General features: G+C 46.8%; 2 protein-coding genes across 10 annotated transcripts in view; one reads left to right on the forward strand and one right to left on the reverse strand.

Annotated features, from left to right (window-relative positions):
- On the forward strand, positions 1 to 24,556 carry TARDBP (TAR DNA binding protein). Of its 9 annotated transcripts, none has more exons than XM_053281224.1 (9): positions 15 to 387; positions 1,365 to 1,417; positions 5,156 to 5,409; positions 5,881 to 6,044; positions 7,181 to 7,321; positions 9,454 to 9,624; positions 10,836 to 10,938; positions 22,007 to 22,116; positions 24,417 to 24,556. In XM_053281224.1, exons 2-9 carry the CDS (start codon positions 1,383 to 1,385, stop codon positions 24,441 to 24,443), a joined length of 1,005 nt encoding a protein of 334 aa, XP_053137199.1. In that variant the 5' UTR covers positions 15 to 387; positions 1,365 to 1,382; the 3' UTR covers positions 24,444 to 24,556. The 9 variants fall into 9 exon arrangements, with proteins under 9 accessions (XP_053137193.1, XP_053137194.1, XP_053137202.1 ...); XM_053281221.1 differs by having other exon boundaries at positions 16 to 387; positions 21,989 to 22,116; XM_053281220.1 differs by having other exon boundaries at positions 17 to 387; positions 10,836 to 10,953; positions 21,989 to 22,116.
- Positions 15,551 to 24,649, reverse strand: part of MASP2 (MBL associated serine protease 2) — a 19,584-nt gene continuing 10,485 nt past the window's right edge. Inside the window, exons 6-11 of the mRNA XM_053281230.1 lie at positions 24,387 to 24,534; positions 22,587 to 22,705; positions 20,162 to 20,240; positions 18,310 to 18,447; positions 17,678 to 17,752; positions 15,551 to 16,370 (exon numbers count right to left, since the gene is read on the reverse strand). Coding sequence (XP_053137205.1) covers positions 15,595 to 16,370; positions 17,678 to 17,752; positions 18,310 to 18,447; positions 20,162 to 20,240; positions 22,587 to 22,705; positions 24,387 to 24,534 — 1,335 coding nt within the window. The 3' untranslated portion in view covers positions 15,551 to 15,594. The remainder of the gene's footprint in view (positions 16,371 to 17,677; positions 17,753 to 18,309; positions 18,448 to 20,161; positions 20,241 to 22,586; positions 22,706 to 24,386; positions 24,535 to 24,649) is intronic.

The following is a 24,649-nucleotide window of genomic DNA, read 5'->3' on the forward strand; positions in this document are numbered from 1 at the left end:
GCGCGCTCTATCCGGGAGGGGGGACCAACCCTTCCCTTCCGCCTCTGCCCCTTCCTAGGTAGACACCTAGACCCCGAGGCAAAAACCCCACCTCCCATACAAAAACGGGACTCGTGTCTCAGCCCTCGAAACAGAGACAACGTGTATCTCTGCTCGGAAAATACGGCCCTATGACGTAAGGCGGTCCCCCCACTCTGCGCGACGCGAATGGCTCGCCCCGAGGCAGCGGCCCCTGCCCGTCGCTTCTGAGGGAGAGGAGGGCGCCGCCATTTTGTCGGCAGCGAGGAGCGCGGAGGCCGCGACGGGAGAGCCTTCCCCACCCCTCACACGGCGCCAGGGCCCGGCCGCTGCCGTTGCTGATTGTACGCTTCAGGCCCCGCGCCACCGGTAAGCGCGGGGGGCGGGATCGGGGAGCTGGCCCGGCGGAGTGGGAGACCGAGGCCTGGGCCTGGCTGCGCAGGGGGCCGCTTCCTGGCCTTGCTTAGGCGCACAGGCAGCTGCCTGCTACCGAGCCAGAGCCTGGGCGCCTCTCGCTCCGTATTGTCAGCACAGGCTGGCAGCGGCTTCTCCAAGGCTGCAGGCAGGACCCGAGAGTCTCTCTCCCAGCTCTAATCTTAGGAGATGCGGCCCGGGACGGGAGGGAGCCTGGAGCCTTCTGCAGGCGAAGCTGGCAGGCAGGCAGGTGCTCTTGCCAGGGCGGCTCGACTTCGGCCTACCATTCCTGTAATCCCTGGCTATTGGCGGCTGGGGGTGATGGGAATTGTAGTACAAAAACAGCTGGAGGTGGCCTACGTTTGAGCAGGCCTGCTTTGGCTGTTTTTTCCTTTTTTTTTGCTGGAGTGGTTGCTGCTGGCGGTATCATTGCAAGCTCTCGGTGATGTTCTTATTGTTTCGTTGAGAGCTAACTATCTGTTATCTTTCTAACCATCTGTTTATTATTTAACTTTCAACGTAAATAGAAAGAATTAGTTGAAAGGTGGTATATAAGTATTTATGACGAATATGAAGAATATTTATATACTGCTTTTCAACAAAAGTTCCCAAAGTGGTTTACATAGATATAAATAAAATGATTCCCTGTCCAGTGTTCCCTCTAACAGAGATTCCCAGATGTTGTTGGCTACAACTCCCAGAATCCCTGTTAGAGGGAACACTGTCCCTATCCTGAAGGGCTCAGTCACTGGAGGGATGCTATGCTCAGGATGGACAGGGCCAATTGCTCTCCCTCTGCTAAATAAAGAGAATCCCCACTTTAATGGGGATTGCCACTTTGCTCAGTTAGTTGCCACTTTGCTCAGTTAGCAGGGAATATTTGTAGTAGTAGTAGTTTTACATTTACATTTATATCTTGCTCTTTTTCCCAGGAGCCCAGAGCAGTGTAAATGGTTTGTGTTTATCCCCACCACAACCCTGTGAGGTAGGTTAGACGGAGAGAGAAGTGACTGCCCCATGGTCACCAAGTGAGTTTCTCCCAGTGAATGGAGATTTGGCCCCGGGTCTCCCTGGTCCTAGTTCAGTACTCTACGCCAAGGCTGCAAAGGTTTGACCTCCATCTGTTTTTGGACTGCAACTCCCACCACCCTAAGCCACAGTGGGTAATAGCAGGAGGTTCAAAGTTGTTCAACCCTGCTCTAATCACTATACCAACTCTAATTATTATTATTATTGACACTGAATGTTGCTTTTGGTGGTACCATTATGGCAGTCCTCATTGTTTTGAACATAAAGACAGCCTTGCTGGGTCAGGCCCAAGGCCTATCCTAACAGCATCCTTTTCCCTCAGTGGTCCATCTGGGAAGCCTACAGGCAAGAGATAAAGACATACCTCCCCTCCCACTATTGTTCCCCTGCAACTGGGATTCGGAGGCATCCTGCCTCTGAGACTGGAGTTGGCTTATAGTTATTCAGACTAGTAGCCATTGATAGACCTGTCCACCATGAATTTGTCTCTTTTAAGGCATCCAAGCTGGTGGACATTGCAACATCCCATGCCAGAGAATTAATGATGCACTGAATGAAAAAGTACTTCCTTTTGTCAGTACTAAATTTCCTAGCCATCAGTTTTATGGGATGACTGCTGGTTCTGGTGCTGTGAGAGAGGGAGAAAAATTTCTTTCCACTCTGGACACCATGCATAATTTTATAGAGCTCTATAATGTCTCTTTAGTAAGCTCTTTTTTAAACTAAAAGCCCCAGGTGGTGTTTCCTTACTTCTTAAGGAAGGTGCTCTATGCCCCAATCATCTTGGTTGCCCTCTTCTGCACCAGTTCTATAATGTCCCATTTGAGATACAGTGACCAGAACTGTACACAGTACTCCAAATGTGGTTGCACTGTAGATTTGTATAAGGGCCTTATTATATTAGCAGTTTTTTTTCAATCTCTAATGAGCCCAAGCATGGAATTGGCCTTTCCCCCAGCTGCTACACACTGATTCAACACTTCCAGTGAGCTATCCACCACAACCCTAAGATCACTCTTCTGGTCAGCCACTGACAGATCAGGCCCCATCAGTGTATATGTGAAGTTAGGTTTTTTGCTAAAGTGAGTGTGGTTGCTCACTACTGTGCTTTTTGTGGGGGAGTGTTTATATATTGCTTTTCAACTGAAAAAAATATAGCAAAAGGTATGTGGTTCTTCCTTGTCCCAGAGAGGCTTCCAATCTAAAAAGAAACACAGTGGGATGTTGCACTGGGTTGTATTTCTCTATACTTCATAAATATGAGAACCAGTACATTGAAAGGTGCTGCTTTGCTCAGTTAGTAGGGGTGATTACCAAACCATGTGCCACAAGAAGGACTGAAGTTCTTTAGCACAGGTTGCTAGTTCTAAAGAGGCTCACAGTCTAGAAAGAATAAAAATGGAGAAACCAGCCACAGCTAATGAGAGGGGTGCTATACCGGGATGAAGAGAAAGAGTTGCTCTCCCACTGCTAAATGTAAAGCTTCAAAGTATGCCTCATTAGAAAGGTTTGTGGCTTTTAAGTGGTGATGATGATCATCAGAATATTTCTGTATGTTATTTCAACACACACACAGACCTAAATCAGAGATGTTATGTAGCAAAAGATAGGTCCTGGTCCCAAAGGGGTTCATCTTCTTAAAAAGGAGGCGAGGAGGAAAAAGCCACTGGGTGGGAATGTTATGTGCTAGGCTGAAAAAGGAACAAAAACAGAGATGGCATCTGATTGGCTGCTTTTGGAAACAGAATGCTGGACCTTTCATGTGAATCTAGCAAGGCAGTTGTGTTCTTATCAATCAGTTATTTAGCCATGTCAGCAAAATGTACTTTAATGTTAAGAGGCTGCTTATCCAGGAGCAGACACCAGGGGAGTTGTCTTCATAACCTGCTCGTGAGGTCCCCAGAGGCAACTGACTGGAAGCAAGATGCTGGGTTAGACAGACCTTTAACCTGATATTAGCAGGGTAGTTACGATGATGTTAGAAAGCACTGGATACCTTTATGGAGCACTTACAGACCTCAAAGTTCCCTTTCTTGCAAATAGTTTTGGTGCCTGGATTTGAGGGTCCTTGTGTCCCTGCCATATTTCTTCCCCTGTGACTTGTTCATCTGGGTTCTTGACTGCTGTGTTTTGCTTTTCAGCAGTATTACTGTTAAATTATTACTATAGTGCTCTGAATACTTGAAACACTTTAATGCTTTTCACAGCAATTTTGTGCAGTAGGTTGTTGTTTTTCCTAGTTCATAATTTGAATCTGAAGAACGGAGGCAGAGAATGTAACTTTCCCAGGACCCTTAGCAAAGATTTGTGTTTGGTCTTTGCTGTCATTTTGCCTGTGTGTTTGGTTTTGCCTTTCTGCTCTGCTTCTTGATTTTTGTGTCTGTCCTACCTGGACTTGGTGCACTTTTGTGTGCCTATAATAGCTGTGCAAGAGGGAGTTGTTCAGCTTCTTCTGTCAGTTTCTCACTAGAGAATGTTTATCAATGCAGCTGTCCACATGGACAGTGTAAAATGTTTTATACCTCTTTATTTCCCCAAATGAAGGGAAGCATATCTACCATTGTCCAGAGGACTAAGGGCCATTGAAAGGTCCTCTCCCCTTAAGGAATCTTTGACTGACATGAGTTACTTCGGGATACAATCTTTGTTCTGAAAAATGGAATAAAAATACAATAAATGTCAGCTAAGTACGTGAGTGTACAGATACACTCATGCTAGAATTTGAAATGTGGACTGAAGCAGGCCTTCACACATGGCCAGACAATGTACATTTGACAAAGTGACCCGACTTAGTAACATATACTGTGGAGGTGGAAGGGTAAATGGGCTTCTCCTTGTCCCCTTTACAAGTAACATACTTGGAACAGAAACAGGGTTGCCAGGGACAAATAAAGATTTTATTAAGTAACTCTACATCTGAATATCCTACTCTGTGCCACAGTGAAATTTCCAGGCATGGTGGCTCCTTGGCGCCTGGGATTTGCCAAGCCCTGGACTAAAGGGTATAGTACAGAATTGAGTGATGTGTCACCGGTATTGCTTGTGAAGGGAAATTGAGAGGTGCCCTTTCTTTCTTCCAGACTGCATTCTGCCTAGTGGAGTACTGGACAGTTCACCAAATACTGCTGCAATTATAACAGCCCTACTGGATCAGGCCCAAGGCCTATCTAGTCCAGCATCCTGTTTCACACAGTGCCCCATCAGATGCCTCGGAGAAGCCCACAGGCAAGAGGTGAAGGCATGCCCTCTCTCTCTTGCTGTTGCTCCCCTGCAGCAACTGGTATCTTGCCTCTGAGACTGGAGGTGGCCTATAGCCACCAGATCATCAAAAGCTAGTCTTGTGGAAGCAAGCATGACTTGTCCCCTTAGCTAAATAGGATCCACCCTGGTTGCATATTAATGGGAGACTAAACATGTGAGCACTGTAAGATAATTCCCCTTAGGGGATGGAGCCAGTCAGGAAGAGCATCTAGGTTCCAAGTTCCCTCCCTGGCAGCATCTCCAAGATACGGCTGAACGAGATTCCTGCCTGCAACCTTGGAGAAGCCGCTGCCAGTCTGTGTAGACAATCCTGAGCTAGATGGACCAATGGTCTGACTTAATATAGAGCAGCTTCCTATGTTCCTAAATCCTGTGATTGCTGTTCAGAAGTGGCACATTGCTCATATTTTCTTTGCATGATTTTATCCATTAGTATCATCACGGCGGAGATGTCGGAGTATATCCGGGTTACCGAAGACGAGAGCGAGGAACCCATTGAGATCCCCTCAGAGGATGATGGGACGGTGTTGCTCTCCACAGTTACGGCTCAGTTCCCAGGGGCATGTGGTCTGCGCTACAGAAACCCTGTGTCTCAGTGTATGAGAGGAGTCCGATTAGTGGAAGGAATTCTGCATGCACCAGATAATGGCTGGGGAAATCTGGTTTATGTTGTTAATTATCCCAAAGGTGTGTGCTCGGGTTCTTTTCTGTCTTTAAGAATTATGGTTTCTCCTTTCACTGAAGGATTTTTATTCCAACAGTTCCAAATTCCTAGGAGTCAGAATCAAATTGTTAGGCAACCAAGCATCTGGTTTTATGCTTGTCCTGAACTTGTAAATTGCATTGTTTGGATTTTTATCTCAGCTTATAAATATTAGGAATGTGTAACAATACAAATAACAGTAAGCTTTCCTGAAAATAGTAGCAATTAGTGTCTTTGGCATTTTAAGTAGAGTCTGAGGCTGCAATCTTATTCACACTTACTAAGGAGTAAGATTTGGACTTCTGAGTAAATAACATAAGATTGAGTTGCACACTGCTTTAGAATGAACTGCTCCTATAAAGTATTTATTTACAAATAACAGGAATGTTTACTTTATTCACGTAGGAATAACAGGAATGTTTAGTTTAAGTGCTGACGGGTCTCTCTTTTTCCAGACAATAAGCGGAAAATGGACGAAACAGATGCCTCATCAGCTGTGAAAGTGAAACGAGCAGTACAAAAGACTTCTGACCTGATAGTGCTGGGTCTTCCCTGGAAGACCACAGAACAAGATCTGAAGGAGTACTTCAGCACCTTTGGAGAGGTTCTCATGGTGCAGGTATTTGTCTGTCTTGTTTGGGGTGGAATTATTTCCCTGGGCTTCACCTCTCCCCACACACCAGAGTTCCTACTTAAAACTCCTGACAACTGCTCTTGTTTTTCTGTGGAGGAGGATGAGGCTAACTAAGCTGTTGCCTCCTGCTCTTCGAAGCTGCTATGTTGTTTGCTCAAATTGTGACCTTGCAGTGCAGTCCTATGTATGACTATTCAGACATAAGTTGTGTTGAGTTGAATGGTCCTACCCCGAGTAAGGATTGCAGCCTTAGTGTGTATTTGGTATTGGGCTGGTCATTTGAATTTAATGGGATAAATAGGATATACTTCTGACCTTTTGTGCTCATGGTGGAGAATGCTTGGCCAAATCTGGGAGTCCGTTTGATCTTGTGTGCAAGTGTACAAATTACTTGCCAGAGTCTTAAGCTTTGCATGCTTTGTTGCATCTGTACTACATCTTAGCGTGAGGTTGGCAGCCTTGACTCTCCAGATGTTGCTGAACGACAGCTTGCCTCATCCCCAGCCACAGTGTGTATAAATTTTGGCTGAGGATGATGGGTTCAGCAAAAACTGAAGAGCCAAGGTTGCCTTCCCCTGTCTTCATCTTTCTTCTTGAATGGCCTCCATACATCCTGATTTCATCAAGTCTTCATCATTATTAAGTAGACCAATTAAAGTGGAAAGGAAGTTTCAGCTGATCATCAACTTTAAAAATATTTGCATCTCTTCATCCTGAAATTTATCTATGGAAATTGACTTCCTTGTGGAGAGAGCTAGACCTGTGGTAGCAAGGATGCACTGACCCCTTTGCTAAGCAGGGACTACCTTGGTTTACATTTAGATGGGTGACCATGTGAGCACTGTAAGAGATTCCCATTTGGGGATGGGGCCACAGCTCAGGCAGAAGGTCCCAGGTTCAATCCCTGGCAGCATCTCCAGTAGGGCTGGCAAAGACTGCTGCCTGAAACCTTGGAGAGCTGCTGCCAGTCAGAGTAGACAATACTGAGCTAGATGGACCAAGGGTCTGACTCAGTATAAGGCAGCTTCCTGTGTTCTTAAGCAATAGTGTGGATTCAGTATATAAATTGGAGTGTGCTGCCATTGCTCTTCTAGCCACCTAATCTCTTTTTCTAACCATAGGTTAAGAAGGACATCAAAACTGGCCACTCAAAGGGGTTTGGTTTTGTAAGGTTTACGGACTATGAAACCCAGGTGAAAGTCATGTCTCAGCGACACATGATAGATGGAAGATGGTGTGACTGCAAACTCCCAAATTCTAAGGTACTTTGTGTAAATTGCTCTGGGCTTTGTAAGTATGTAAATCGAACTTTTGTCAAATGTATGCCTTAACTGATTCCAAGTAACAGGTTTCTTTGGTTCTAAAGAAATATTACTTATTAATGAGTTCCTACTTTTCTCTACTGCTTTTCTGCCAATGCACTCAAGGCAGTTCGCAGTCTAAAATAATGGCTTGTAATTTAATAGGTGCAGTACCACACAGGGACAGGGAAGGAAGAAGAAAACTTGGGTCCTGTGGCTGTGGAGAGTTCTGGGAGGGCAGGAGCCAAATGGCTTCTGGTCCCAGCCAGGCCAGTGGAGGGTGCCTGGCTATTTTGATTGATTGATTGATTGAATTTATATACCGCCTTTCATTAAAAACAACCTCAAGGTGGTTTACAAAAGTTAAAAAAACATACAATAAAATGACAATAAAAGTATTAAGCTAAAAATATAAAAACAAACCAAATTAAAAACCTATAAAATACAAGCAAGAGACTATCTCACCTCTTCCTCTGATGCAACCAGGTGGAGTGGCACCAATGAGGCACTCTCAGTGGCGCTGAGAGGGTAGAGTTGCACCCTCTTATGTCACATGGTAAGCTGGGACACATAAAAGCAGCTTGTGACGTAGCCTAAAGCAGGAGTGTGGCACTGTTGGCTCTCCAGATGTTGCTGAACTACAATTTGTGTCATCCTCAGCTGAAATAAATAATGACTGGGGGCGATAGTTCAGCAACATCTAGAGAGCCACATGGTGCCTACCGCTGGCCTAGAGGGCTGTTGTTCACAGGAAGAAAGCAACGCTGTTCCACTTGTCCTTAGTAAAGTAAGGTCTTTGAGTGCAGCCCCTTGCTTCTGGCTCCAAATAAAACTTCCAAAGAAGCATGCCTGGGGTTTCATGTTAAGTGTTTCTCTCTAGCACCTAACTATTTAGAAGTGTGGGTGAAAGATTAGAAGCTGTGTTGCCCTTATTCTCCCCTTTCTCAAAATGTGTTCTAGAGGACAGGAAGGGAGAGTTCCTGGCTCAGTACAGGGTCTGGTTCAGGTCTGATTACCACACAAAACTACACAACTACTGCAGAGATACATTCAAGTACAAGTATTCACAACAGAAGGGCTTCCATTCCTTGATTCCTTTGGGAATGTTTGTTAAAAAGCAGTATATAAATATTATTTGTTGTTTTACCGACGACCCAGCTAGCCAGTCTGTTCCTCTGTTTCTAATCCCATGTGACCCTACACACATTGCAGAAGATGACACCATTGCAGAATCTGAAATTATTTTCATGGTTGGCTTTCACCCACTGTTGGGAAATTGTATTTATTCTTTGTGCACTGCCATGGAAGATTTCCTTCAGAGTATCTTAAGGGGCTTCTATCTAGATTTCGCCGTAGACTCTCTCAGGAAATGGAGCTCTTCTAACTGCCCCAGCAAGAACTGCACTTCCAGTCCTCAGTCTGACTGCAATATTACAATTTCTTTTCTTAAAAAGAGATCTAGGCAAGTATTCTTAGCTAGGGAGATCTTTTATTAACTCATAAAAACTCGTCCGCATTAATCACTCAAGGTGAAACGAATAAAGAACCATTTGTTCCATACAGAATTTCAGTGTCCAGATGTTGCCAACATCCATCGACAGAGGAGTCCAAAAACCCTTCTCTTGTGGTTGGCCTTGCAGTTCCTTGTACTTCCTCCCAGTTCCCCTTTACCTGTTTGGAAAAGTACCAGTATTCTTGGAGACTGGAAACCTTTTTTACTGCTATATCAATGTATTCCCCATAATATTCTGGCTACATTTTATCTTTTAAAACATAAGAATTAAGAGATATGATGTTTTAAGCTTGCAAGTTTCTGTCAGCCTTCACTGGTAGCTTACTATCTGGGTGTAAGAACTGTAGTGCAAGTTAACTTGTTCTTTAAGGAGATAATTAGTGTTCCTTGGCGCATTGGTCAATTTCTGCATTCATAACACGGCTAAACACACAGAGTTTAAACACACACACATATACAGAACTTGGGTCATATCCGGGCACATTTTCATAGATATACTTTCACTAGGTTGGTTGTTGCAGCAGCTGAACAGAAAGGAGCTTTGCATTAACAGAAATCTTTTGTTCTGCATTGGCATCAGCAAAGTCCAGACGAACCTTTGCGTAGCAGGAAGGTGTTTGTTGGGCGGTGCACCGAAGACATGACTGCAGATGAGCTCCGTCAGTTTTTTTCGCAGTATGGAGAAGTGGTCGATGTCTTCATCCCCAAACCCTTCAGAGCTTTTGCCTTTGTTACGTTTGCCGATGATCAGGTATCCATCTAGAGTGCCCCGATGCACGGGGCAACTTAAGTGTTTTTTGTTAAGTTTCAGTTTGCCTTTACTGTATGTAGCATGTAAGCGCGAGTGGCCTATGAGAAATAAGGCAAACCAGTTGCAGTCCTGGTGATGTCATACCGATTTAGGTCCGTGGTCAGAGCTGGGTTTCGGCCCAGGAAGCTTCTCCATGGAGCACCCCAGTATGCTGGTTGCTTTAACGGAGTAGCCAGACATCTCCACCTTGGCAGGGTGAATTGTGTGTCTCTTCCGGTCTGTAAATAAAGCTAGGCACAAGGCACGCCACGCCAATAAGCCCAGAGAAGTTACTGGCCCACAGATTTTTACTAGCCTGCCTACATATACCTGTGCTGCAAGCAGTTGACATATCAAGCCATCAGAAATAGGGTAAGATGTGTCCTACTCAAATTCTGGAGCTGTCCGTGCTCCCATATTTTATTTTTTTGCTCATCTGTGAGTAGAAAAACAAGGTTGGTGGAGACAGGGAGTGATCATCTGCTCAGCAGCAGCAGCAGCAGCTGAGTTGGGAGGCTGAAAGTTGGGCACAGTTGCTGGATAGGCTAGAGCCCTCTGACCCAGCTCCCACTTTGCAGACAGTTACTTCCCCTTCACTTATGTTTGTTCAACCAATCAGAAAATGAGCTCTCCGAACTTGAGTAGGATGTGTCTCCTACCCTATTTCCGATGGTGTGAATGAGCCTGTTGACAGCCTGAAAATGATAGGCAGGGAGGGGGCAGGCCAGTTTCCCTAGTACAGAACAGTTTTCTTACCTGGTCTTCTTGAAGCAGTCCATTCTTGATTGTAGGCAGCCAGGCTAGATATAGGAAATCCAGTAAATCCCAGGAAATGGTTACTGGGATAACTGCGGCTTCAGTTTTTTTGTTTTTTTGTTTGTTTTCAGTCCCAGAAGTAAATGAAGCTTATGTGAAGAAACGGGTTTCTGTGCTTTAAAGGGACTAAGTGGCTGTTCACATTAAGCCGAAATAACGTGAAGCGCAGTGCACATAAAATGAATATTATCCTTCTATAGTGCCATTCCCTGCAAAGCAGGGAACGATAATTCTTGGGAGGTGGTGCTGTGGACTTAATATGAACCCCTTCTAGATCTGTATGTCGCTGCTGTTGAAAGTCCTTTGCCTTTCCTGCTGCCCGAGTAACTTTAATCTGCATACCTTATTTCTTATAGGTTGCCCAGTCTCTTTGTGGCGAGGACTTGATCATAAAAGGAATCAGCGTCCATATATCCAATGCTGAACCTAAGCATAATAGCAGTAGACAACTAGAAAGAGGTGGAAGATTTGGTGGTAATCCAGGAGGCTTTGGGAATCAGGGTGGATTTCCTAACCGGGGGGGTGGAGGGGGTGGGGGCGGGCTGGGGAACAACCAGGGCAGTAACATGGGGGGCGGGATGAACTTTGGCGCCTTTAGCATCAACCCGGCCATGATGGCGGCGGCTCAGGCCGCGCTGCAGAGCAGCTGGGGGATGATGGGGATGCTAGCCAGCCAGCAGAACCAGTCGGGGCCGTCGGGGAGCAACCAGCCGCAAGGCAACATGCAGCGGGAGCAGAGCCAGGGGTTCAGTTCAGGGAGCAACTCCTACGGGGGCTCCAATTCAGGCGCAGCCATCGGGTGGGGTTCCTCCAACGCAGGCTCCAGCAGCGGCTTTAACGGAGGCTTTGGCTCAAGCATGGATTCTAAATCATCTGGCTGGGGAATGTAGGCAGCCCAATACTGACTCTTTTGGAGGGCGGCGGGTAGGGGGGAGATGAGGATTTTTTTTTCTTCCCTAGAGCTCCTGGTAAGTATATTATAAAATACATATACTTAAAAAAGGAAAAAAAAGAATCCAAAATCAGTCTGTTCAGCGTGTAGTATATTTCAACAGTATTTTTGACACTTTTTTTTCTTTTGTAAGGGGAAGGGGGGGAGAAAAAAGAAAAGAAAAGGTTAAATGGAGTTTTATAGGCTTTGTTACAAAGAGTTGGAGTACTTGAGTTGGGATATTTGGAGTGGTTGGAAGTGAACTCCTGTTTGCCTGACGGGTAAACGAATGCGCTGCAATTGGATAGGAATCCCTAAAGAGAGAAAAAAACAAAACAAAACAATTGCTCATCTCCTAGTCAGCTGAGATCTTTGCATGTTTCAAAAATGGAAGCCATTTTTCAGAAACTGCATCCTTTTCCTTGTTAGTTTTTTTCTTTTACAATTTAATTTGTTCCCCCGCCATAAGAATTTCTCTCTCTCTTTCTCTCCCTCCCCCTCCCCCCAAATGTCCTGTGTGGAGAATGCAATGTTGGTGTCGGCTTTTTTTCCTTTTAACACTGTCTCCCCTCCTCATACTAAAGTACGGTATGAAGACCTCATTTAACCCTTGCAGTTCATCTCATTTCAAATGTGTATGGAAGAAGCACTTCATTGCAAGCAGTACAGTAAAACAGAACAAAACACACACACACAAAAAGGTCTGCCTTAGGACTACTCCTGTCTCCATGCTTTCTCATCCAAGACTCCCTCATCACACCACTGCACATGCTGCGTCTTAAGACGGTGGGTGTTCCATTTTTATCCGCTACTGTTTTATTTCATGGAGTTCGTATTCAACGCTGTGAACGCAAGGCTGTGAGATGGAACCAGAAGGCTTGTTTGAACTTTTTGAAAACCTGGTGTGGGATTGGATTGGTGGTGCCGAGGCATGTGAGTCATGGTATGTGCGAGAAAAAGGAGGAGGCGCATGCAGAGAGAGACCTGGTGGTGCATTATGGGAATTTTTTTAGAGAGAGAAATTTTTTTTTCTTCTTGGCGTGATGTCCCTCGATCCTGTGGCTTTGGTGAGAGAGTGTGCGGAGAGCAATGGGAGCGGACGTACGAGTGTTTGGTGTTTTTTTTTTCTTGCATTCAAAGGACATCCCGATCTGGAAGAACTTAAGTGGGGGGACTTTTTAACCTAGTTAACCAATTAGTTGAATGTGTTAAGTGAAATGAATATCTGTATCTTTTTTTTTTTCCTCCTTTATGTCAACTCTGCTGTGAATGCTGTATGGCGTGTGTTCTTTTCTGTTTAATGATCCTGTAAGTGTGGTAACGTGAACTGACGGTGGGGCCTTGGAGGGGAACCGCCAGCTCGTGGTGCGCTTTGCAGGCAGCCTTTGCAGCAAAGCTCGCTTCCCGAGTTCGGGGGTTCCCCCGGGTGGAAGTTTCTCTGTCTGTAAGATATCCATATGAATGCTGTTTGCTGCAGTTCTGTGTTTGGATGCCTTTTATAAGATTTGTCAATGTAGGAAATTCTTAAATAAAACTGATTTAAGTAATATGCGTGTGTGTTTGACAGCCTCCCCCCTGTTCATAGCAGTTGTTTAATACCTATGTGGGGATAAAACTGCTGTAATGTTTGTTTGCTATTTAAGTTTGCTTCCTCCATTAATGTAGTTGATACCCATAACTCTATGCCAGTCCCGTCCTTGAATGAGGTGCCCCTCCCCTGGCGAGCAGTTCCCTCTAGATAGTGGGCGTTGGATGCAGAAGCCATAGACCAATGTTCCTTCTAACAGGGATTCCCAGACGTTCACTACAACTCCCAGCATCCCCAGCTGCAGTGGTCTTTTGCTGGGGAATTGTGGGAGTTGTAGTCCACAAGATCTGGGAATCTCTGCTAGAAGGAACACTGTCTTGGAAGGGATCTGTGCTGTTGAGGCTCCCCAGTGCACTCTGCTCAGGTGGTTGAGTTGGTGGTACAGTGTTAATTGCTCTCTGTTGGCTTCAGTATGCAGGACAACAGCTTGACCAAATATTAGCACACTTCTTATTATTTTTAAAAGCCAGTTGGCAGAATAATTGTCAATGGCTCGAAGAAAGACTTGCTTATGTGAAGGAACAGGATCAGCCAGGTTAGGGACTCGATAGTCCTAAAGAGCATGTTAGCACCACTGTGGCAATACATTAAAGAATACATTGGCACCGCCGTGGCAATTGGGTGCTTAGATGTAAACCCACAGTTTCCACTTTGTAGGGGTTGAAAGCAGTAAATGAGCCGCCTTAAGCTTCTGTAGTCTCCTTGCCTTGTGGATTGCGCCTGTTCCCTGGAAGGCTAGGGCTCCCCTCTTTCCCTTGGACCTCCAGCTTAAAATCCTGCTACCCTAGAGTGTGATACCTGTAGGCACAATAAAATCTGTTGTTGGGGTACTTTTACTGGCATTGGTGTTGTAAAGCTAAGTTCCAGTTCAGTACCTGATTTGCAGTGTGAAACGAGTTGTGAATGTATTCCAGGGAACCAGTACTCGCTGAATAAGTTGCTTAACCTTTTCTGCGCCTAAATCAGATCCATTGCCAAACTCTGTACCATCTGAATCTTGCATTCTAGCACTTGCACTTATACCAGCTACTACTGCTGTGTGTACCACTTAAAAGGGTATTCTTGGACCTCCCCAGGCTAATCTGTGTCATCCCAGCAAGGATCTTGAGGGTAAGTTTTATACATCGCTAGCATGGTTTCCAGTACATTTGTTTCAGCTTGTTCTTTTGAAGTCTAGGGCCATCTTGGGGGAGCATTGGCTGGCCTGCTTTAATGCCGCTAGAGCACTAAGGGCTCTGTTCTCTGCGCCCCCCTCACTCCCCAGTCCCTGAGTGCCTTAGAAATGTTTTCAAACATTACTCATAGCCTTTATTTCCTTTTTCTTTAAAATGAGTTAATAAAAGGTGTTCTCATAACTTGAGTGTCTGGAGTCTTGTTTTGCTTTTGTTTTTCCAAGGACCTGCATCGATTGCGCTAATATGATTTTAAGTGGAAAATAAGGAACACAGTCAGTTGAGTGCTGCTAGAAGGATTATCTTGCTAATGAGCTTCATTTAGTAATAAACAGTGTAGTAATTTAACAAAGGCCCGATGTGAGAAAATGTGTGTTTTTCGGCTACCTGCTGGGCTTCTCTTAATTACTGAGGTGATGCTGCTCAAATAGATGTGATGTTGACAATTTCCTCTTGCAGTCCAAATTTGTGTGGGTGTGATTGAGCCTTGGAGCACTTTTTGCTCAGCAGTTGCAAATGTAATGTTGCAGCTGATTGAACAGCACCTCTGGGGGCCTTGGCCTATTCCTCTGAGCGGCATACATCTGTGGTGTGTTTGGCTGTCAGTGCTGTCTCATAAGAACAGAAAAGTGTGTCTGAAACCGTATTTCCTTGTAAGCTCGTAGAGGAGAGTGCTGTGCAGTTCTTTCAGTGTTAGCCTGAGTTCTGGGGGCCAGGGAATTCGCAAAAACTTACCTCAGCCCTGGCCGATGAAGGCTTGGTCCTCTTAAATTGGTTGCAGAAGGAAACCAGGTCATCTGGATCTAAAGTCTGCAATTTGGAGTGAGAATGGAGGCACTCGTGGAGAGCAATCCTGTCCGTGGCAATTAGGGTAGTCGTGAAGTGCAGCCTTGAATTGTGGCATATCTTCTAACTTTGAGAGAACAAGCAAGGGCATGCTGGCTGGCTTTGCCATCTCCACCAGCCATCTGGCCCTAGATGGCTAGCTGCTGTAACTTGGGGCACTTCTTGTGCCCCTTTCTGTTGAGATGCATGGATTTGCAAATGGCCTGTAGAGGCCTCTATTCTCCTCACTCGGCCCCCAGCAATCAAGAGGAAATCCTGATGGAGAGAGACTCGACATTAAGAAGAGCAGCACACTCCTAGTTCTTTCAATAACATCGGAGCTTGGGGTTGGGAGGGATATTTTCTGGTGCTTGAATTGCACTGCGCTTGTGACTCTAGAGTGGCTGTTTCCTCCCTGGACTAGAGAGGAAAAACCTAATGCGAGGTGTTTAAAAAACAAAACAAAACCCACCTCCACACAAACTCAAGAAAGGTGGTAAAGTAAGAGTACATGCATGAAATTACAGGCCCCCAGTGAGTTTATCAGAAGAGGAAAACGTTTTAAGCTTTGTTTTATTGAAATGGAGCAAGAGTCACAGTCAAGAATTGAGTGTGATGGTTTCTTCGATCCATGCAGCGTAGTTGGCCACTTTAGTGTACACGCCATACTGTGCTGCAGCACCACAATCCAACCCCCAGGACACAAGTCCACCCACAAACCACTTCCTGGCCTGAGGGTCGAAAAAGGCCAGCGCCCCTCCGCTGTCTCCACCACAGGAATCTTTCCCCCCTTGGTCGTATCCAGCACAGAACATGTTTTCTGTCAACACTAGGGGCTTCCCTGCTAAACTCTTGTCTGCGTATGCAGCTTTACATTTATCCGGGTCAACAACTTCTAGCTCAGTGTACATCAGGAAGCGAGACCGCAGCCTTTTCTCCGTCTTGCCCCAGCCGGCAACCACTCCAATGTTGCTTGTGTTCACCTGGAATCTGCTGCTTTGTTCTGGCAAGCAAATAGGAGTGATGTTAGCATTAATGGGGACTTTGTGGTTCAGTTTAACTAAAGCAATATCGTTGTCAAAGTCGACTCCGTTGTCGGTGTAACCTCCGTGGACAAAAACAGATTCAGCCTGGAGGTCTTGGTAGTGCTGCGCTCTTGGGTCCAGCAGCCCCATTTTCATGGTCAGGGAAGATGCCCCTGCTGGATTGCTCAGGACGTGCGCCGCTGTCAAAACCCAGTTGTCAAACAAGAGAGCACCTGCCCCCATTGCGCCTTGTTGGCTGATGATCAGAACTTGCCAGGGAAACTGGCCTAGCCGTGCTTTCTTTCCACCAAATATGCGCTGCAGCTGGTTTGCAGTCTGGACTCCGCAAACTGTCAAGAAAGAAGATCCTCCTGTTAGCCTCTCATTAGAGCAGCTAGACTTGAAAAGTGCACATATTTCTAAACCGAGGCCTGAATAGTTCGAAGAGAGTATTAGCCTGTAGTCTGATCTTCAAACCTGCTCCCCTGTGTCAGATTCTTTGCCTGTAGAAAGCTAGTTCTGGGCAGAATGGTCTAACCCAGCCTTCTTCCTGAGATCTAATTAGACATGCGGAGGGGTTTTTCCTTTAGAAAGAGACGGCATTCAGGCCTTTTAGGCCATTCAGGCTGAAATAGTGCAGCCCGAATGCAGGATGCCTGCCTCCCATGTGAACTAAACTGCAGCCATATCTTGGGAATGGGGTTGAAATGTGGGCAGAAGAACTGATACTCTTGTTCTGGAAAAGCACAGTGCAGGTGAAATATTCAGGGCAATCTTCATTGTAGAGTCAGCATCCAAAGTGTGAAACACACATGCTTTTCTGCCCCCACACCCCTTAGGAAATTAAATGCTTTGTGACCTCAGTGTAACAGTTCTTAAATCTGTGAAAGAGTTCTCTTAGTGGATGGGGCTGTAGCTCAGTGGTAAAGTCTCAGCTTTGCATGGAGAAGTACCCAAGTTCTCTAGGTAGGGCTGGGAGAGGCTTCTGCTTGTACCCTTGGAGAGCTGCTGGCAGTCAGTGTGACGATACTGAGCTAGATGAACCAAAGGCATGACTCTGTATGAAGCAGTTTCCTATTTTCCTAAGAGTTGCTGGAATATCATGCAGGTGAATAAATAATACAGACTATATTAGCGGTCTAGAAGTTCCGCTTCTGGGGTTGGCACCCCTAATGTCTCTTGCTGTCTCAAAGCGCAGCTACTGGGGAAGGGGATTTTAACACCTCGCCCTCATGCCAATTCTCTGATCTTAAGCAATTTCTACCAAAGTTGCTGTTAGCTGCAAAGGGAGAAGCCTTAATTGGCAAACTGCCCCTATATTCTTCTGCAGGGAATAGATTTGGGGCCCGAGTGCATGAATTTGGATCTGTGCTGTGGAGCACAGAGATGCCTCCTTCCCTGTGCTGTGTTTCCAAACAAAACTTCATCCCCTTCACACACACCCCTGCTTTTTTTAGATCTCCCCCACCCCATGGCTTTCTAGCATGGTTCTTGTACAAGGTAAGATTGGGTCTGGGCCACTCCACCTATCAGGTGAAGTATCCTCCATTTATCATCCACTCTTGATGCTGTAAAAACAAATGGCATGAAGCATCGTGAGGTTATCCTACGAAGCCCTGTCCCTGCTTATCTGCTTTGTGGCAGCTTCCTACATTACCTGGCTCGCAAACGGGAGGTGCTTTCTCTCCCCTGTGATTCTTCCAGTAGCCATCAGGAGCACAGCGGAAGTTAGCTGGGGAAAAGTGGAAGCAGTTTGAGATAACTGTAGGGAAGATACCTGTACCCAGAAATCTAGCTGGCCCAACTCTGACATCCCAACCCTTGTATTCCCAGGCTCAGTATCTATCCCCATGCCGCCAGTGTCTGCTGCCTGGTTTTTCAGTCATGTTTGAGGTACGTCCCTATCACCCTCTTTCCTCCAAATAGCTGTAATGTATTGTCTTTGCTCAGGGTTGCATGAACACAGTCTCATTTGTATCTTCCCCAAAACCCATTGAAATGATTTAGCCTGTGACTGACGCCCTCACTGACTGTCACTAGGCTGACAGAAGACTGAGCATTCTGTGACATCACAGTAGCTCATCCACTGTTTGGGGCAGGATCTTCATTGCATGTTTAAAGCCCATTTGTGTCTTTATATCAGGGTCTTCTCTTTTCACCAAAGACATGCAGCACGACTCAGTGCATGTTTACTTAGAAGCAAATCCCATTGGGGGTTTATTCAATAAAAGAAGCGTGCATATACAGTTGAAGCTGAGGGCCGTTTAAGAGAGAATGCATGCCTCTTACCAGAATGCCCAGCTTTCAGCGCATAGAAGGGGCTCTCGCATGTATACTGAATCTCAGCTTGGTAGGTGGTAACCATTGCTGTTGTGGAATAGGCGAGTGTGCCGTTTGCTGTGCCCTCCGCTGGACCACAGTCAACAACTGAAAGGCAATAACACAAGACAGTGTGAAGGGAATGTAGATGCTGCCTAGGAAGCGGCCATGCTGACACATTGGTTCGTCCACTCCCATAGTCCCTGACTCTCAATCTTTATTGGTACCATCACAGACCAGCAAAACAACAACTGACTATTAGCCACCGTGGCTGGGGATGATAGGAGTTGTAGTCCAAAAACAGGGCTGAAGCTCTGCAGCCCGTATCTGGGTCCATATGGTCAGCTCTCCAGGGTTTTAGATAGGGCCTTTCCCCAGCATGACTGGGAGAAGCTGCCAGGGATTGAGCCAGATATTCTGCCCCTGAGCTACGGCCCCATCCCTCCAAGAATCCCAGAGCTGGGTAGGCTTCCTCTCGCCCCTGCAGCATGGCATAGCACGACTACTGGGACAAACCCACACCCGAGGATGTTGGTTTCGTTCTTTTACCCAGAGTTTTATGCTTGCCCCATGCGAATGCCCCATGAACTTAAGAACAGCCCTGCTGGATCAGGCCCAAGGCGGCCCATCTAGTCCAGCATCCTGTTTCACACAGTGGCCCACCAGATGCCTCCGAGAAGCCCACAGGCAAGAGAGGAGGGCATGCCCTCTCTCCTGTTGTTGCTCCCCAGAACTGGTACCTACAGGCATCCTGCCTCTGAGGCTGGAGGTGCCCTACAGCCCTCAGACTAGTAGCCAGTGATAGCCCTGTCCTCCATGAATCTAAATCCCTCTTAAAGCCACCCAGGTTGGTGGCTGTCACCACATCTTGTGGCAGAGGTTAATTATGCATTGTGTGAATAGGGACTTTGTTCAATGAAGTCAGAAATGGGAGAAGTAGAACTTCAGGGAGCAGATGAGCATGCATGTCTCAGCAGGATAGGGGCATTCTCCACCCTTTGCAGCTTCCACACCCCTGCAGGCTGCGCACCTGTGCTGTGCCGTGTGGCTTCTGCAGACGGGGCGAACTGAACCAGCAGCAGGCCAGAACCCCGAAAAATCCCCACGTGTGCATGTCCCCTCTAAATAGAGTTACAGCCTGTTGCTATAACTTTCTTCCCCCGGAAGTTAAATTCTTAAGATGGGATGCTGTACAGTAGTCGTGGCAGAACAGCTTAATCCCCTGTGTCATTGAACTGTATGTATGTATGTGTGTATATGAGAGAGGGGTGGGGGAACTATATGTTTTTTAGTATTCTGAATGAGGTCTTCAGAACCTGATGATGGCATAGACCCATCCAGGACATGAGAGTCCTGCATTCTCTACCACAGAGCTATGGTCCAGTTCTCGAAGGGGAATATCTCACAGCAGTGCTGACCTGCACTCACTTATCCAAATGTGTCTGCAAGGCCAGCAAACAGGAGATGAAGGCCTGCCCCCTTTCCTGCGGGTGTGAACCTGGAGGTCGCCTGTATTCTTGGAGGCTCTCAGCCTTGATAGTTACAAGCTAGCTCCAGGCTCAGAGGCAGGATGCCCCTAGGCTGAGGCCCTCCACCTGATGAGAGGGGTGTAATAGCCCGTCTTCCCCACAGAGGACAATATCCCAATTAAAGCCAGTTTTATTCCTCCCCAGTTCAAACCTGCTTTACCTTCCACACTTCATAAGAGAGCTTCATTCTGTCAAACAAGAAATAGAGCTCCACATGAAGGAACTAAACCTGCACTCCACTCGTGTGTGGCACACCCAGACTTTCCCCTTCTAAAGTACTCGACGTGACATACTGGTGCACTGAGCCATCGGCTTGTTCCAGGAACCGTCCTTTTGACATACCGCTGTGAAGGATTTCACAATCCGCTCATTCTGTGGGAGGGAAAGAGGAACACACACATCCATTTATTTTCACCTCAAAAACAATCATGGCTCTGACAACCCAAATGGATGCTTGTCCATAGGACAAAAATGTTCAGTACAGCCTGTGTGCTTGCCACTGGTTATCAATAACACTGATAATAAGGTAAAAATGACCTTTCTGGCATCCAAAAGGGCTGGTCTGACCACTAGGAAATGCCGCCAGTGAGGAACACTGGGTACAATTCAGCCAAAACTAGTTAGACTACATTACTGTATTTCCCTGAATCCAAGACTAGGACCCCCCCCCCCCACACACACCTGGTGTTATTTTTTTAATATTATAAATCAGGAGGTTGTCTTAAGCTCAGAGTCTGTTCTGTTTGAGTAAATTGAAGTAAAACCTGTGTTTAGCCTCCAATGAGAACATAAAAACAACCCTGCTGGATCAGGCCTATCTAGTCCAGCATCCTGTTTTACACAGTGGCCCACCAGATTTTAAAAGGGGGTTGTCTTATCTTTGATTTGGGTAAATACAGTGTCTTCTTTCCTTCCATTGTACTGCATTGCAAATAATTGGGGGGCGTGTGTGTGTCTGTGTGCAATATGTTTGGATTCTTTTGTCACTTATTTTTTTTTAATCCCATCTTTCTTCCATGATACTGATCAAGGCGGCTTGTGTGATGTTTGTGGATTATTATTCATCTGTATTTTCAGTCAAAGCAACCTAGTTCAGCTACTAAAAACATAACTTAAATCACCAGTGGTGGTGATGGTGGTGGGGAGGCCAATTAAAGAATGGTTCTAAATTGAAATTTCCCATTTATAGTGCAGCTGCTTCCTAAATAAAATCACATCCTAACACATCCACTGCTAGCCGGGCCACGAGACACCACCTCAGGTCTCGGCTTTCATTTATTGGGGGCATGGGGGCAAGTGTCCTTTTAACCTGGAATAAGTTGCTGGTATCTCCCTTGGGCTCCTCTTTAGATTGTGAGTCCTTTGGGGCCAGGGACCCATCTTCTCAATCCTTCTGCTGTGTAAACAGCTTTGAGAATGTTTGTTGAAAAGTGGTATGCAAATATTCTGAACTAGCTGACCTGGCACAGAGCATCTGTGCCCCTAGTTCTCCCTATTTCTCTCCCCCCATCCCTTCATCCATTCTCCCCCCCCCAATCCCTTCAGCCCCTTCTTCATTCTCCCCGATGACCAGCTTGGCCACCGCTTCCTCTCATTGGCCGCTCGCCTTCCTCTCCCTCTCCCCTCGCTTGCGAAATCTCGGGAGAGCTGCCACGCATAGGATTAGCGATGGGTACGCCTTAGAGAAATATATATATATAAACAGAAGAAAGGGTTTCTTCTGTGTCTTGCCTTCTCAAAAATGTCAGTGGGAATGAGACCTCTAGGGTGGAGATGTGTGTGGTGCTGAGTGTCCTGCTTGCTAGAGGTCTGGAGGCCCTTGCCCCTGGAATGCTGGGAAGTGGATTTGTAGATGCCTAGAATGGCCATGTCCTGTCCCACTCTTCTGTGCCAGATCAGTGGTCGCACATCTCCTTCTCCTCGTGCATGAGGAGAATCGGCTCCCCGTTCCTGCTCCTTCCCCGTGGCTCACAGAATGTTTCAGAGCCTGGGTCCAACTGGAGTGCTGGCAGAGAGGTGGTGGTTCAGCCGGCACTGGAGAGGGAGGGTGTTTAGAAGCCTTGTCTAAGGAAGCAATAAAGCTGACATGCAACGGAGCGCTAATATACAATGCCTTTCAGTTTTCTCTTTTGGTACAGGAGAACATAAATGGATCGTTGCTCTTAACTCCAGAGAGAGAGACTTGGCGGCTAAACAGCGTGCCCTTTGTCACGGGCAATCTCTTCCGAAAGCAGACAGCCTTCTGCAAGTGAGTGTTCTTCCTTCCCCTCTAATGCACGGAGTTCTGAGGGTGGGAGAGAGCCGGAATCGTCGAGGTATCCAGGATGGGGGCCTTTGCTCAGTGGCGGAGTCCCTGCTCTGCATGCAGAAGGCCCCAGATTCAGTCCCTGGCAGCATCTCCGTGGAGGGCTGGGGAAGACCCTTCTCTGCCTGAGACACTGGAGGGCTGCTGCCAGTCAGTGTAGACAGTGCTGAGCTAGATAGGCCAAGGGCTTGGCTCAGTAGAAGGCAGCAGTGTATAGTCCGAAAAGGGGTTCTAGCGGGAGGACAACTCCAGCTCCCATCACCCCCAGCCACAGTGCCCAGTTGGGGTGATGGGAGTTCTTCTAGATACCTGAGGACCCAAGACTGTGGACGTGCCTGGTTTACAGAATATGTCAGTCTTAGAGATTATATAGAATATAATGGGAAAACTGTCACAGCTGTTGCGTTACCTACTTCCAAGAGGACATAGCCAGTTTCGCAGGACAGACTATAGGACTCTTTCATAATGTATTTTGCTTGCACTGGATGGATCTGGCCATGGGGTGGCGCTTCAGGGTTGGGACATGGGATACCTGCAGAAAGTCGAAGGACAAAACTCTTGTTAAGTAAGGCTCCCTGCTTCCATACCAAAACATCGGAGCGGCAGTCTTCTTTCGCTTACCTTTGCTAATCTTACCAATGAATTATTACTGAATTTACCTGAATCACCTAATTACCTAATGGTGCTACAGGGAAGTGACTTGTCTAGGGAGCAAGAGGTTGCTGGTTCAAATCCCGCTGGTTCAAATCCCCGCTGGTATGTTTCCCAGTCTATGGGAAACACCTATATCTGGCAGCAGCATATAGGAAGGTGCTGAAAGGCATCATCTCGTACTGCGCAGGAGATGGCAGTAGTCAACCCCTCCTGGATTCTACCAAAGACAACCACAGGGCTCTGTGGGCGCCAGGAGTCAGCACGGACTCAACGGCACAACTTTACTTTACCTGAATTCAAGACTAGGTCCTCCCCCCCCCCCAAGTTCTTTGACGTTAGAAATTGTGGGGGTCTTTTTAAATTCAGGGCACTCTTCCTTTGGGGCAACTAGTATAACCTATATTTATTATTATTTTTATTTCTTATATTTCTGTACCACCCCATACGGGGCGGGGGGAGTCCCTTGGTGTTTCACAATCTATAGAGAGAAAATGCATGAAAATGACACTGTTTGACATATTAATTACAACAGAACCCCCTGCCCAAAATTATTCTGTATTTGTCACTTTGGATCTGGTCTACTGGCAGCAGTGCTCCAGAGAGGTAGCGGGTAGTTGAAGGTAGCATAGGGAGACCCTGCCCTCCAACTCCTTCCTCTCCTCCACCCAGATCTACTGCTTTGAAGGAAGCAGATGAGCAGGAGGAGGAAGACCAGCATCGCAGCAGCAGGGAGACTACTGCAGTTGCCTGCCAGTGAGGCCCCGGTGGGTGGGTGGGCACTTTCCAGATTGGACACTAGAACAGTGTCACTACGTGTTCGTTAAGTGTGCTTCCAAACTGTCTGTGTTTCTACATTGCTGTCCCTGTTCTGTCAGCATGGTGCCGTTCACATTTCTGATGCTGCCTTTCGGATTTTATTGCCACGTTACAGTCTTATCACGCCACAAGTGCGGTGCAAATAAATAGCTGTGTTTCCCCATTGTGGAGTTTCCTGTTGTGGAGCAGTCGCAAGACCGCTCCCCCTACTGGTGGCTTTTGCGTAATAGTATTTACTGGTTTCAAGGCGCTCTGCCCAGCGCTGAAGCATTTTACCGCTGTTGAGCAGGTAATCTGGAAAGTGCCCAGTAGAGGCATGACGGAGGAACTTCTGCTGTTGAACTGCAGCCTGCCACCTCTTCTACCTGCCACTGGCCTCTGCTCATTTGCCATTGTCTTTGCGTCATCACATGGGGCCTGTGTTCTTTTTGGGTAGATACGGTATATGATTGCCTCACTCTTTTTTCCTTCTTGAGAATAGCCCTCCTAGCTGGGGCCCCTTTCCCACCTTGGTCAAACAGATGCCCCAGTGAGCTCAATCCCACCTCTGTGTCATGGCCCTGGTTCTGCTTAGTGCAGTTCCTGTTTAGTACAGAAAGTCGGACTGCACAGTGGCCGATGGGGATGAAGGCCAGAGGCCAAGCCAAGTTTGAGAATCCCTGGTTTCACACAGCATGTGTCTTGAAGCCGGAGAGGGCCACAGAGCCTGACTCTTAAATCGCTCTTTCTTAACGGTCACTGACTTGTGGTGTTGTATCTGATCTTCCATCCAGTGTGAACTCCAGAAAGGTCCGTGGTGAACTGGATCTCCACGTTGTGGCTGTGTGTGTCAACTCTCGGAGGGAGGGTGTTCCCGCAGAATGGGCCGAAGCCTTGCTTGGGTGTGTTAACCTGAAACGATGGAAGGAAAACGTCACAGCTGGGCAAGATCTCCCTGCAAGATCCCTGGGTTGCGGCCCACGCCTGCCTGCTCCAACACTTTCGAAGGCTTCTGCCTCCTCCGACT

Source organism: Hemicordylus capensis, chromosome 16, assembly GCF_027244095.1.
Source record: "Hemicordylus capensis ecotype Gifberg chromosome 16, rHemCap1.1.pri, whole genome shotgun sequence".
NCBI lineage: Eukaryota > Metazoa > Chordata > Lepidosauria > Squamata > Cordylidae > Hemicordylus > Hemicordylus capensis.

Excerpts from the sequence above, each read along its gene's own strand:
- TARDBP (XM_053281218.1), top strand. The coding sequence starts at position 1,383 with ATGGTTTGTGTTTATCCCCACCACAACCCTGTGAG. Across the intron at positions 5,410-5,880 it reads TGTTGTTAATTATCCCAAAG|ACAATAAGCGGAAAATGGAC; the intron begins GTGTGTGCTCGG and ends CTCTTTTTCCAG. Across the intron at positions 7,322-9,453 it reads GCAAACTCCCAAATTCTAAG|CAAAGTCCAGACGAACCTTT; the intron begins GTACTTTGTGTA and ends CATTGGCATCAG.